This window comes from Amphiprion ocellaris, chromosome 16, assembly GCF_022539595.1.
Source record: "Amphiprion ocellaris isolate individual 3 ecotype Okinawa chromosome 16, ASM2253959v1, whole genome shotgun sequence".
NCBI classification, from domain to species: domain Eukaryota; kingdom Metazoa; phylum Chordata; class Actinopteri; family Pomacentridae; genus Amphiprion; species Amphiprion ocellaris.
In genome coordinates, this window is record NC_072781.1 from 6,157,434 (window position 1) to 6,171,858 (window position 14,425).

The window sequence follows — 14,425 nt, forward strand, 5'->3', positions numbered from 1 at the left end:
ACTATCTTCTAACACTGAAGCCGCCACTTCCTTAATTATGCTTAACTTTAAGCCTTAGTACAATTTTAACAAGTAAGTAAAATAAAAATGTGCCCCTGTACACCTGTCACAAACAGAGAAATTAGCAACTGAGACCAGAATTGCTTTTTGTTCCAAGCTGTAAACATATTTATTTCTTCTGTAAAGTTAATTAAACACTAAATTGTTGGTACCTGATCTATGCAAATATAGTATGTTTTATATCAGTGGACTGTAGATCAACTCTTTTACTTCAACTCAGTGCTGGATCCCAAAGTTATATGAAAAAGAGATGATAATTAGGAGTTCCTTTTTGTAAAACTCTGAATTGAAGTGCGGTTTCATGTTCAGCATTCTTTGAGCTTCTTTTGAGAGAACAAGTAGTACCTCAGGGAATAGTTTCACATGTGATTCAGAGCTGTATGGGATTGATGAAAGTCTGTACTGGCCAACCCTGAGATGATAAATAGATCAAAAGATCAACATATAATTAATGTGACTTAAAAGATTTCTTTAAGCCAGAAACTCAAACACATGGCTCCCAGGAGATTGTTGAAAAACACTGTATGAAATGAATTTTTCAGGGTTGTTTTGTTGAAAACGTTAGTCACGAAAATTATTTCAATAACTGTAGTGGTTCGTGGATCCAGCTGGGATTCATTATGAAATAATACTACTGATACACTTCATTTTTGACTCGTATAAAAACAGTGAATTTAGTTTAATGTACCTGAGACTCATGTCTAATGTATCTTAGACATGTTTATACATTTGAGTCAGGCCGGCTGATAAGACATGACTAATGACCCCTTTTTTTAACCACCATTAAGCAGCTACCTTACACTGAATATCGCGGGCTCACCGTGGAAGTCGCTCGGCATCATATCTCAATCGGTCTGTCCCTTGAAGCTGTGGCTGGGACGGGAACACAGACAGTTGGGGCCTAGTGATATAACTTCCTGTGTGTTTAAGAGGTCTGTGGTCTGTGTGATCTGGTCTAGATGGAAGCGTTCTGTCTGGATCGCAGTAGGCTATGGGTTTCCTGTCCTGTCCCTTCACCACTTTGCAGCCCAGTGCACACTTCTGCTTATTCAGGCGAGCTGTGGTCCATAATGGCCCCCTTGGATGCAGTTTTTCATGCATAATGCCAGCACCGGCTTGATATTCAACTCCTGGACGTGTGACAAGTGGAAGCCGTTATTATTCAGCTGACGTCTGCAGCTTTTCAGCAGTTTTAATCTCCGTCCAATTGTTTTGACTGTACTTTATTATTCTGAGTTTTGATGGACTTATGTCCCTGCATTGCACAGTTACATAAACTGTAATTTAACCAAAAACTCATCTCTATTATTATTTTCAGTTGCATGACTTGAATCCATTAGATCATGCTCTGCATAGGAACTAAACCTCTTGTTTTCTCAGTGATCCATAAGTTTTTAATCATCTGACTGAAAATGATGGATGCGGCAAATTGGAAAAATAGGAACAAAATATTAAGACATCAGCATATTTTTTCTAATATTTGTGGGTGAATGATCTTAATTTTTTTCATCCAACAGACAGAAACAAACAAAGGGGACTAATGTTCCTGTCTTTTATTTCCAGTCAAATGTTAAATGCTCTGTCTGTCTGTGTGGGTATGTCATGATTTATGGAGTGTTTCCATTCCTGTTTTCTGTGGCTTAGATAGAATAAGCATTTTGCTTCTCTGTACCGTCGTCTCCTAGGTTGTGAAGCTCTTGAGCAACAAGCGTTCGCAGGCTGTCGGTATCCTGATGTCCAGCATTCACCTTGATATGAAAGACATTCAGAATGGTGAGTTCTATCATGTGGTCATGAACACTGAAAATATTGTGACAAGGGGGATGAAATGAGTTTACAAGCCTGCATTGTAACATTCTGGTCGTACTGAAACCACTATTATAATATTCTGCATGGAATAAATGGCAAATGGATTGGGATGGAAAATGCAGTACATTTGAAGTATGAGTAGTATGTATGCATCTCCAATTTCCAACATTTTTCAAAAAATAGATATAAAAATATACCTGTGACATTCCGTGTGTCAAGTACAAAGCCTGCTTCTTTGAATGTGTTGATTTCAAGAATGTTTTTGTTAGCCGCAGTTGGTATTGTTCTACGGATGCAATGTCTAATGATCATTCAGTTCAGTACTTTGGTCCAGACTGAAATATTTCATTCACCATTGGATGGACTGTAATGATTTTCTTTTAGATGTTCATGGTATAGAGAAGACTAATAATTTGCTAACTCCCTGACTTTTGATCTAGTGCCACCAGGAGGTAGACATTTGTGGTTTTCAGTGACATGTCTCAACAGCTATTGGATGGATGGTCATGATTTTTTTAATATGTAGAGATCAATGCCCTCACAGGATGACTCGATGAATTTGGTGACCTTTCATCAAGTGCCATTATCAAATCAAAATCATTTGTGCAGTACTGTGGTTTATGATCATATACCCAATAAACCGTAGTCCCATCAGTCTCAGCTGTGCCATGTATTCAGTGTTAGCTAGAAAATGTTTGTGTGCAAACACTCTAAGCTAGCATGTTGAATGTGGTAAACACTATACAGTGTCTATAAAAAGTGTTCACTCCCCTTGGAAGTTTTTCCCTATTATTGATTATCAACATTGACTCATGGTCAATTTAATATGTTTTTTTTTTGACAAGAATTTACAAAAAACACGTGTGTCAAAGGGAAAACAGATTTCTTAAAAGCAAAGCCTGCTAATTGACAATCTAAAATGTAGTTAGTATAAGCAATTACATAAGTATTCATCCCTGTCATGTATTTCAGTATTTAATAGCCGCAGTGTAATTTGGCCACAATTACAGCGTTGAGACTCTGTGGATACGTCTTAGTCAGCCTTGCACATCTGGACACTGCAGATTTACCCCCTTCTTTCTGCAAATTTGCTCAATCTCTGTCAGGTTGCACAGAGATCATAAGTGAACATCCCTTTTCAAGTCCAGCCAGAAATTCTCCGTTGGATTGAAGTCTGGACCCATTCCATTTCATTACATTCATCTTGTTGTCTTTAAATCATTTATGTGTAGCTTTAGGTGTGTGCTTCGGGTCATTGTCTTGCTGGAAAGAAAGTCTTCCAAGCTGCAGCTACTCTTGTAGACACCATCAGGTAGTTCTTCAGGGTTCTCCTAGACTTTGCTGCATTTATTGTACCATCTACTCCTACAAACCTTCCAGGACCTCCTGCTGAGAAGCATCCTCACATCATTATGCTGCCACCACCATGCTTCAGGGTGGGGAGGGTGTGCTTGTGATGATGTTCGGTGTTTGTTGTTTGCTGAACAATGTTTCTAAGCTAATGACCAAAAAACTCTGTTTTGGTCTCAAACAAAAAAAAAAACTTCTTCCATTTGATTTCAGAGTCTCTCACATGCCATCTGGAAAGTCTAGCCAAGATTATACATGAGCTTTTTTTTTTTTTAACAGTGGCTTTCTCTTTCCCATAAAGATTTGACTGGTGAAGAACCAGAGCAGTTGTTCTATGCACTGTCTCCATCTCAGCTACTGAAGCCTGTAACTTATTCAGAGGAGTCATTGGTGTCTTGGTGGCCTCCCTCACTAGTTTTTTTTTCTTGCACATCACTGAGTTTTGAGGACAGCCTGCCTGGTAGATTCACATGTGCCCTATTTTGTCCATTTCTTAATGATGGAATATGGCACATGGACTTAAGCTTTTCAATAATCTCTTTTTTTTTTTACTGAAGTTTTTTGGAGTGTTCTTTTGTCATCATGGTGTAGTGACAAGCAGGAGTACTGATTCACCAGTGACTAAACCTTTGAGATGCAGGTGTCTTTATAGTACAGTCACTTCAGACACATTCACTACACTCAGATCTCCATTTCACTAATTGTATGACTTATAGCACCAGTTGAGTGCACCTGTTTTGAGTTAGTTGAGTCACTTTAAAGAGGTGAATACTTGTGCAATCACTTCTTACTCCGCCAAGGAATGTGGCGGAGTTATGTGTATCCGTCTGTTTGCAACATTACTCAAAAATGGACAATTGGATTTGGATGAAATTTTCAGCGAAGGTTTGGCAGTGATGCGGATTATAGTCTTTATCCACGGATTTGTTAAAGATTTCTGTATCATTGTGACATAGCGATACAGCGTCACTGTAACTGTGACAACAAGTGAACACTACGTCAGCTACCTGCTGACGATCACATGATACGACGTACACATGCGTAACGCACACCTGTGCTCAGCTCAAGATCATTTTGTTTGTGAGTACATCTTTATTACATGGCCAAATTCTATGTTGCCATGATTTCTGATCATCAATAACTAATATAACAAATGCTGCATTTCTTAAAAAAAAAAAAAAAAAGGGGCTGCATTTCTGACAATGCCATGTGGGGGAACTGGTGGAGTATTGTGCTCTCTGAGTGCTTTTCGAGTTTAAAATTAATATTTTAACATTACAAATGACATTACTTCATAGAAATCTGTTTTCACTTTGACATAAGAGACATAAGAGAGTTTTTATTTTTAAATTCTTGTCAAAAAGCCAACTTATGTTGACCATGAGGCAATGTTGAAAAGAAATACAATTGAAAAACTTCCAAGTAGAGGTGAATACTTTTTATAAGCACTGTATCTGCTCAACATCAGCATGTTAGTGCCGTTGTGAACACTGCATGCTGATGTTGGCATTGAGCTTGAAACACCACTGTGCCTTGGATGCTTTTATCTGAACGCCACGAGGGTGGTTTCTTCCTCCTTTTGTAAAGAATCCCCAGGTGTGTAAAGGAGGCACTAACTTACAACAAACAGTTTTTATCCAAAGCATACAAACATACACTGAACAATGGCTGTAAATCTCATTCTGAGACAACAAAACAATTTCTGCACACAGAATACAAATGGGCGCCACTGTGTTAAGACTTTTTGTGTTTGTTGTTGGAGCACTGTTATCTTGGTTCATAAAATATGTCTTTTTCTTAGTCGACAGAGAGGTGAGTAGGATTTAGTATTGGCTGAGATCATTGCCAAAGCTCTGTCTAGTAGTTAGCTTTATCACGTCATATTGTTGTAAAGCATCTGAAATGTTTTTCCTCCTTTAACTCTCCTCCCCTCAGTTTCTCTTTGCTCTCCTTTTGCATAGTCTCTCCTCATCCAACATCCACACCATGTTTCTCTGCGGCTCTATGTCTTTCTCTGATGACTTGTCACCATCTTGTCTAAACGGCTTTGTTAAAGTGAAGTCATTCCGGAGATGTTGATGGGAACCGACTGTCTTCCTGTTTTAGTTACTCTCTGATTGCTCTCCAGTCTTCGCTCATCTGTGTGTCTAAACACTTTCCCTCATGTCCTCATCCTATTCAATCCTCCTTCGGCATAGCATTTATTATGGCTTCAAACCTTAATCTCAACGTGCATGACAGCTGGGTAGGCTACATCCAAATAAACGTGTGCCACAAAAACCAGCAAACTGCAGCAATAAACAGTTTCTCTGTGGAGCCATTTTATCTACAGTATCTTCAAAGAATCTCATGGGACTAAATGTTCATTCTTCTATGTTTCTGGTCTTTGGTGCATCCATCTCAGGTCAGAATGGGAGGGCAAGCGAGGGCCACTCTCATCAGCACTGTCATTCATCTCCTATGTTAGGACAGTTTTTGCAATAGTACATAATTAGCACTGATTGGAAACTTCAGTATATCACAAAGAGTGAAGATCAGAGAGAAGATATGTCAATGGTTTGGTGAAGTACTTATAAATATTAGGCCCTTATTCCCCGGAAACAGTGGGATGCTTGCTGCCTTGCACAAACAAATTAACCCGAGGAGGAGTTTTTTTATTTTTTATTTACTTTGTCAAATATTTTAATTGAATGATTTTTGTACAATAATTACTATTGCCCAAAATTCTTAATTGCATAAAGAAAAAACCCAAAAAGACTATATGTTAACAATGCTATTGTTTCCTTTTCTGAAACAGTTTCGTGTTGTGCCAGTGGAGGTTTAAGATGATTAAAGAATCAAAGCTGTTTACCATAGAGAAAGAATTATTCATCAAAACCCTGTAATTGTCCCTGTCATTGTAGGGAATCAGTTCATTTCCTCTTGATGTCGTGATGAAGAAAGTGACTAGCAAAGCCTTCGTCACTAGGACATCTCTGACTTGAAGAAAAAGAACTTCTGAATCATTGATCTAGATTGTGTCGGTTTTGTGACGGCTCGCTTGCTCAGTGAGAAGTCAACACATTTTTTCTTCTGCTCACAGCTGTTGTTGTTTGTTCTCAGACTTGGCCGACACTCTGCATGTTTCATCGGACACTTCCGTGCAGTGTCTGCTTCCTGTGAGTGGGTTTGGAGCGCCAGTCATAGTATTGGACGGTGGTTGCCGGTGCCATGCTGGGGTTGAATGTGGTAGTCGGGATAGACCCAGGCAGATGGGTCTGGGATTTGGTTATAAGAGTCTGTGTCACAGCGATGATACGGCTTTCTCCCATGTCTTTTAAAACCCGTCTCCAATCAAACCAGCCAGCCAGACTCTGGTTGAGATGGTAATGAAAACCAAATGGTCAGAAGAAAAGAGTGGGAGACACAGAAAAAGGGGAAGTTATTTCTGCGGTGGCTTTGGAAGAGAAGGGTGTGTGAAGAGGTCAGGGAGTGACAGACGGAAAGAAGGAGTGGATTTGCACTTGTGCCACAAAAGTGAAGAGATTTAAAAGGTAACAGAATTATGTAAAAACAGGAAGAGAGGGAAAGAAATATCACAGATTAAACATCAGAACTGGCAAGGTTAGTAAAGGAGTCCTTGAGACTTATTTCCACATGTCTGTCCTACCTCTAATTGTGTTTTTGTCATAGTCTCCTTTGTGCTTGTTTCTTAATTTGTGTCATGAAAATCAAATTCAATGTCTAAGCAAAGTCTATACACCAGCTTCTCTGACACAAGCTTCCCCCCACCCCATCCTGAACCTCAACAGCAAATCAACAGATCAAAACAATGTGAGTAATTTGGACACCCACAGCATGGTGAAATACGTATATAGGTGTCGAGTGCTGCGCTGGTTGATTGTGCGTACAGCAACACCTCAGCCTCAACATCGCAGACCCCCGGGCTCTGTTTGTCTTTAAACATTTACTTTCAAAGGATTAATGCTCACGGGCGCCAGGTCCTCGCGCCGAGACAAAAAGGCGACACCAGGAATTCAAACACAGGAGTTCAAACACAGATCTTTGCACCTTTGACAGATTTCTAAGACCTCCGTATTTATGCTTTAGTTTGTGGCCCCCTTGCATGCTATCGTGATGAGAGCTGATAACTATGTAACTCACAGCATACGACGCATTACACTTTATATGGGCCCTGGAGAATATTTTGCCTGTGATTCATGTCACCTTAAGCCCCAACAAGGAAGGAACCTCAGATTTGGAAAGGTGTTCTGCAATTGTTTGTGGTTGTTGTTTCAGCCAAATGAAAAAAAAAAAGATATATATATATCATCAGAAGATTATGAAAGTGGAAGTTTGCTTGTGCCTTTTTTGATTTCTGAAGTGTTAATGGCGTCTCTTGAAGGAAAGGAAATGTTATGACAGGTTTTAGTGTTAACATTAACAATAACCATGTCACCCTGTGCTTCCATCTGCAGCCGTCCTAAATATGGACAACACTGTTGTTGATCTGGAGACTCTGCATGCCCTTTATGAAAATGTGAGTATAAAAACGTGCTGTACTTGAACTAGTGTATGGTTACTATAGTAATATAGTAACGTTTTATTAACTGCAAATTATTGATTTTAAAGGGAGGATAATGAAGGGTCATGTGGACAGTGATTCCAGTAAGTCAACAGACCGGTGAAAAGACAACATCCCCAACTGAAATACATTTCTGTGCTTTCCTGCCAATGCAGAATCACATAAATACACAGAGTTGAGCAACAGACCCAATATAATTATACAAAGTAACACCACTGACAGCTCAGGCTGATGTTGACTGCAGCATTCGGTCTGGGAAAACCTTACCGTCTTTTTTTCTCCTCCTCTGTGGTTTGCAGTAAAATTATTATTTTGGAACAGTTTGCTTGTGACAAATAGAATGATTTATGGTTACACGTTTCATGCCATATATGAATAACAGGCAATCATTTTATTATAGCGTGAAACCTGAGAAGACTCGACAAGCTGCGATATCAACAGAATGGCAAGAAAATATTCATCACGTGTTAGCGTTGTTTTATTTGGCACTTTACTGAGGGGTAAACCACAAAACACTAAATGCTATCCATCAAGAGTTACCTTTCCATGATTGTCAGAAGCTGAACTTTTGTGTTCGGAGTAGGTGGGAAAAATGCACTTAGAGATGCCACTTTACTATGAACATATTTCTTTATGTGGGCTTCTTATTCCATGTTTCACTTGAAAGGGTGAACTAAGGAAGTGAGCATTAGACAGTAAAACAAACAGGCGAGCCACAAACTGTACTGGTATGTGTGCTGTTTGGCTACAGCATCAGTCATGTGTAGGTCTGTCTGCTGCCCTGGAAGGGAACCAATGCTTTTACGTAGTAAACATGTTTTCTACACTCTGGATCTGATTCACTCAGCTCTTGTTCTGCCCCTGTGCAAAGGAAATGATGGTTGAGAAACTCCAGCATATGTGTCACACAGCTCCTCTTGAAAGTGCTGGTGGGGTTTAGAAAACAGAATAGACTGAGTTTTGCCAAGTGAAATGACCACATGGTATCGTATAATATTCTCAAAGAATTACAGAGCTGTCATCAGTGCTCTCCAATATGTCTACATTTTGGCTACGAAGGAGTCCTTGTATACAGTAAATACATATTCATCAACCTTGACTGATAGGAAACCTCCCCCCACCCAGTGGAAATGGTTCAGGACCCGTTCGAAGTCAGGTCAGTAAATTACAGAACATGAAAATGAGCATGTTTTCCACATTTCAACTGTGATACAGTTTTAAGATGCTGTGAAATTCCTGTGAATTGCTTTTTGGCACAGCTACACAGGAGAGGCCTAGACCTTTGGCTGCCAGAGACATATTAACAATGTTGATCATGGGAATGAGACAAGCTGTAGTTATGAACCAATGTGTCATAACTTAGGATCAAAAGTCTTCTAACCTCTCCGCTCACCCCGAGACTTCAAGCCCTCTCCCTCTCCTTCTCCCTCTCCTTCTCCCTCTCCTCCTTCTTATGGCCCGAGGCTATGTTATTGAGTCGAGGAGCCAAATTGTTTCTCTTTTGTATTGCGAGACTCCATCCTGTCTGTGGGTCTCCAGCCCCCTAAACCACAGTTGGCAGCACAGTCAGCCTGTCTTGAGGAATGTGAGGGGCTTCTAATGGTTACACCCTCACTCACTGTGCTAGGAGCTAGATCACACACTGCTCTGCCTCACTCTCTGTTTCTCTCACCCACACAAACATGCTCGCAAACAAACATGCCGAACCACGCCAATGTGCACATGGAGACAAAAACACACAGAGAGGCAGGGACAGAGTCGCTCAGTCTATGAGCTGTGGATTTTCGCCGCTCTGGCTCTTTGAACAATAAGCCACCGCCATTAAAGGGGTCACAGTGATAGTGGGACACTGCTCCCTCCCCTCTAATATCACAAGCCATAATCTGGGCCCAGACTGGTTGTCTGAAGTTCAGGCTCCTTTCAGCTGGCAGTAGCTAAATGTCACAGAGGTCAGCTGAAGCCTCCTACGAACTTTTACGCTACAAACTGTCGCCTTTTACCTCCATCTTTTTTTGCATGGCTACACTATGAGAAGTCTAGATGTATTTTATGTGTTTATTACACGATCCAATTTGTCATGTAACATCTAATCTTTGGCAGCTCAGCGCACAACGAATCTCATAAATGCTGTTTCATTGAAAAATGAGTGACATAAATAGTGATTAAGCCGTGCCTGGCTCTGTTTAGGCCTGTGCTACAAACCTGGCTAATGAATACCACTTGGCTACAACTGGAATCCTGGCATCGAAAAATATCATCCTACTTTCTTTTTTGCATTTGATATTCCACATGGGGACTGTATTTCTCATGCTAACAACCACTGCAACATGCCCTAGCAATTCAAAGATCACACGCTAATGCCTACTTGTCCCCAATTACACCAAACACTGCTGGGCTCCACTGCTGCCCTTTGAAAAGGATCTGCTTTGTGTTAAATATATTTACACTTGAAAACATCTCGAGAGAAGGCGAAGGAGAGCTTGCCCTCGTCGACAGAAGGCAGCGGTGTGTAGAATACTAATCGGGCCCTCAGTGCGTTTGATGCTGGTGTTTGATGTTTTCCAAGGATCCATGCCGAGGCCAAACCCCAGAGAGAAGGATGGAGAGAAGCAGAAGGAGAGGCCAGACTGCTGAGACCCAGACTTTGGGGGTCTACGAGGCTCTGGAGGGACTGAGCGAGAGTTTACATTTTCTTCCTGGGGATGGTTTTATTGTTTTGCCTGTCTGCGTCAGACTCATTAACATCTATTGTTTTTGCCTGTTGTGAAAGGAAAGGGCATTTCTGGCTTGCTTTTTTTAAACCACCTTGTATAAAACTGTGGTCCCGAGCCTGGCAGCAGGATAATAGCCAGGAATGTAGTCTGGCTGAAGGCAACTTTTAAGCATTCGTGAAACTTATACTGTATAGGCTGGCATATGGTTGAGTTTATGTACAAAACTAAAGTTAACATAAAGCTTGGCGACATCAAACCCACCTCAAGTTCTTTTCTCTGGAGCTTGTCGTCACGTCAAGTCATCTTCATCAGATTTTAGTGGTTGTCATAAAGTTCTCGATGTTCATATTTTCATTTTTCCAAAGAAAGATGGTCGATTTGTCTTCCATGTTGGCAAAATTTGCTCTTGACCTTGACAAAACATCACTTCACTGTCAGTGTAGGTGCCATCAATCCTATAGTTCCATCTTTATCAACTGAACATTAAGGTTATCAGCAATTCATCTGTGTGTTTCTTGTAGCATTTTGGTATCTGAGTCACACATACCAGACCAAATTTGCAAATATATGCACAATATAAGGTATGGCTATTAAATAATGAGAATAAATCTGTAAATCATTTGAATTTTTTTTAATTCGAGCACATTGGAACTTTCAGGGTTGGTTTGTTTGTACATTGGTCAAACTCTACCACATGCTTCACATATGCACAATGTGGTTTAACTTACATGAGGCTGGTCTGGTTATTTGATCGCCACACTTCATATATGTATATGTGCAGTCATGAAGTCAGAAGTACATCCCATTGACAATTTTCAGCATATTTGAACAAGCAAACATATGCTCCTCTTTGCAACACTTCAAGTAAATGTGATTATTCCAAAAAATGTTGCTGTTTTGTTGTCATTTTCATCATTTTAGTCAATTTACACGTAAAAAGTAAATAAACCTGTTCATTTATTACTCCTTAAAATTTATAAAATTTGAAAAAATGGTCTCAGATTAGGTGCCGGTGATTAGAACCTCCTTGAGGAACGCCAGGTGGAATCTGTCTTATTTAAAACTGACATTTCGGGTCTGCTGTTCTCTTTTACTATTGAAGCAGTGACATCAAGATCTAAAGAGCTCCTTAAGGCATTCAGAAAAAAATGGCTTGGGATGCCAATGAGTCTGGGAAGAGATTTCAAAAAGATCTCCAAATTATTTAAAATAAATTCTTCCACTGTAAGGAAAGTCATCTACGAGTGGCTTAGATTTCAAATGAATGCCACTTCGTCTAGGATTCAGTGAAAAACATAACACTTTGATGGAAAAATAAGTCTCCAAGAGCCCCAAAGTTGCATACAGCAGATTTCCATCTTAATGTACATTTTCATTTGACAGAGAGCTCAAGGCGATGAGATGGACAGCATTACAAAGCACATTAAATCAGCCAAAGACAAGGAGGACGCCAAGCCGCTGGACAAGCCAGAGCAGTAAGAGCCAAACTCAACCAAATTTTCCTTTTGCCTTATCATTAAACAGATGTGTTAAGGTGGTTGATCTTGTTTTTTCATCAGGTTTCTATACCAGATATCTCAAATCTCCAATTTCTCTGAGCGGGTGTTCTGCATCCTGTTTCAGTCAACTTTCCACGAATGTATCACCTCAATCCTCCGCAAAATAGAAATCCTTCAAAGAGTGTGCAAGGTGAGCGAGGCGCTGGCCTTCTCTGCATTTCATTTTCTCTTCTGTCGCTCAGTTTAACCTTCATCTCATCTGTGTGTGTGTGTGTGTGTGTGTGTGTGTGTGTGTGTGTGTGTGTGTGTGTGTGTGTGTGTGTGTGTGTGTGTGTGTGTGTGTGTGTGTGTGTGTGTGTGTGTGTGTGTGTGTGTGTGTGTGTGTGTGTGTGTGTGTGTGTGTGTGTGTGTGTGTGTGTGTGTGTGTGTGTGTGTGTGTGTGTGTGTGCGCAACAGACTCTGCAGAGCAGTAAGTGCGTATTGCAGGTGCTCGGCCTGGTGCTGGCTTTTGGCAACTTCATGAACGGAGGTAATCGGTCTCGAGGGCAGGCCGACGGCTTCACCTTGGACATTCTGCCAAAACTGAAGGACGTTAAAAGCAGCGTGAGTATGTGTGTTGCAGGAGGAAAAAGCAAACTTCACTTGCTTTACAAGAGCACATGTGTTATTCACAAGCAAACTGGGAGGACGAGAGTAGAAAATTTGTGTGTAGTGAGTAAAGGGGCCGCTGTTATTTATGTACTCCCATACACACACAGGCTTATTTTGTAATTTATTTTATATAATAAAAAAAACTAGAAACGTTTACATTCTAATTTTAAAAGTGTCCTATCTATGGTCAAGTCTAGAATTGAGAGGATCGGAAAAGGACCCTCTCTGGTGCCAAACATGAGGACCAATGCTGTGCAGTTTTAGAGGAGAAGCCATTCTGTTTACAGTTCTCATTCAATATCACAACGGCCTCAGTGTGCCCTTGATGCTGCCATATAAGGACACGCTGGTTTGTGTTTTTGTGGTGGTGGAAGGAGTAAGGTATCCATAAAGAACATCAAACTTTCCGCCAACTGTGAGTTATGATGGCCAGCCCTGTACAGTTGTGTTTTGTTGTATTGCTCTTCCAATGTCATGATTTATTCCCAACTTCTAAAGCCGCTGTCTCTCTTCTTGTTTGGCCCACGCAAATTAAAACGTCCTGCTCCAAAATGATTAAATTAATAAATAAAGGGATTTTGGTTTATTTATTTGGATCTTTTTCTTTCTTTCTTTCAGGATAACTCCCAGAGTCTTTTGTCCTACATTGTTGCTTACTATCTAAGGCACTTTGATGAGGTATGTTTTGGTTCCTGTTTATTTGAATCACTTTTCTGTTTTAGTCTGATTTGCTTAGAAATCCCTTCCAGAGCTCTCTTTTCATCTCCTTTCTTGCCAGAGGATACCATGGCTTATCCTTTATCAAATTATTTATTTTCCCTTTCCTCATTTACAGCAGAAACAAATCTGTCTCTTTCTCTGGCTCCCTCTTTTAATTCTCTTTCTGTCCTTCACTCTTCATCTCCCGCTCTTGCTCTGCCTTGGTCTGGCTTCATTCAAACCTGCAGTCTGTTCATTGGCACAGCATCCAAAGGAGCACTAGTGTAAATAATTAGGTTCTCCAGATGAGATGAACTCAGTAGTGCAGCTTGCCAAAATCAACCTGCATGACATGGCTGTAGCACTCATAATGGCCTTGTAGTAAACTCATATGGAGAGAATTGACATGTACTTTCTGTACCGAGCTCAGTGGTCATTATCTGCTGTAGTTTCAGCCATATCTTTCTTGAGATGTTTGGACTGCTGATAAGTACATGTAGGTCTCTGAAGACATTTATTTAAATCTCACCTGGTGTGTACAGTACAGAGGCCCTCTCCTATTCGAGGAAGATTGACTTTGACATTGGTGCGCGATTTGTGTCGGTGCATGTATGTGTGTTGTCCTTTATCAGGATGCTGGCAGAGAGACGTGTGTCTACCCTCTACCTGAGCCTCAGGACCTTTTCCAGGCCTCCCAGATGAAGTTTGACGATTTTCAAAGAGATCTCCGCAAGTTGAGGAAAGACCTCAATGGTACGGCCATCAAGCTGCATTCCACAATTATCCTTCCATAGCTTTTAAACTGCATATTTACAAAAAAGCTTACCGGCCTGTAAATTTGGTTGTTTCACGACCAAGCAAATTATGGTGGGTGTCATGTTGTGTTTAAAATGCCACTGCACCGATGTTTATGCACCCATAACTCACGTATTAATCCGTGCACATATCTCCTTGCACAATGGAAAATGATTTTCCAAACCTGCCCAGCTATGGTCATGTGTGGATTGTGCAGGCAGATCGACGGAGAGATAGCGTGTGTTTGTCGTACAGACGAGCTAACTAGAAGCAGATGTGACTCG

The 14,425-nt window shown here is 40.6% G+C and overlaps 1 protein-coding gene across 3 annotated transcripts in view; it reads left to right on the plus strand.

Moving 5' to 3' along the window:
* Positions 1 to 14,425, plus strand: part of fmn2a (formin 2a) — a 41,209-nt gene that overhangs the window by 15,958 nt on the left and 10,826 nt on the right. For 2 of the 3 annotated variants that reach the window (XM_023289786.3, XM_023289785.3), the window contains exons 7-13: positions 1,746 to 1,833; positions 7,677 to 7,738; positions 11,881 to 11,972; positions 12,057 to 12,186; positions 12,453 to 12,599; positions 13,266 to 13,325; positions 13,979 to 14,099. In XM_023289786.3, the coding sequence (XP_023145554.2) occupies positions 1,746 to 1,833; positions 7,677 to 7,738; positions 11,881 to 11,972; positions 12,057 to 12,186; positions 12,453 to 12,599; positions 13,266 to 13,325; positions 13,979 to 14,099 (700 nt within the window). Of the gene's footprint in view, positions 1 to 1,745; positions 1,834 to 7,676; positions 7,739 to 10,349; positions 11,800 to 11,880; positions 11,973 to 12,056; positions 12,187 to 12,452; positions 12,600 to 13,265; positions 13,326 to 13,978; positions 14,100 to 14,425 lie in introns of those variants that run through there. The other variant, XM_035957049.2, reaches the window with a different exon arrangement.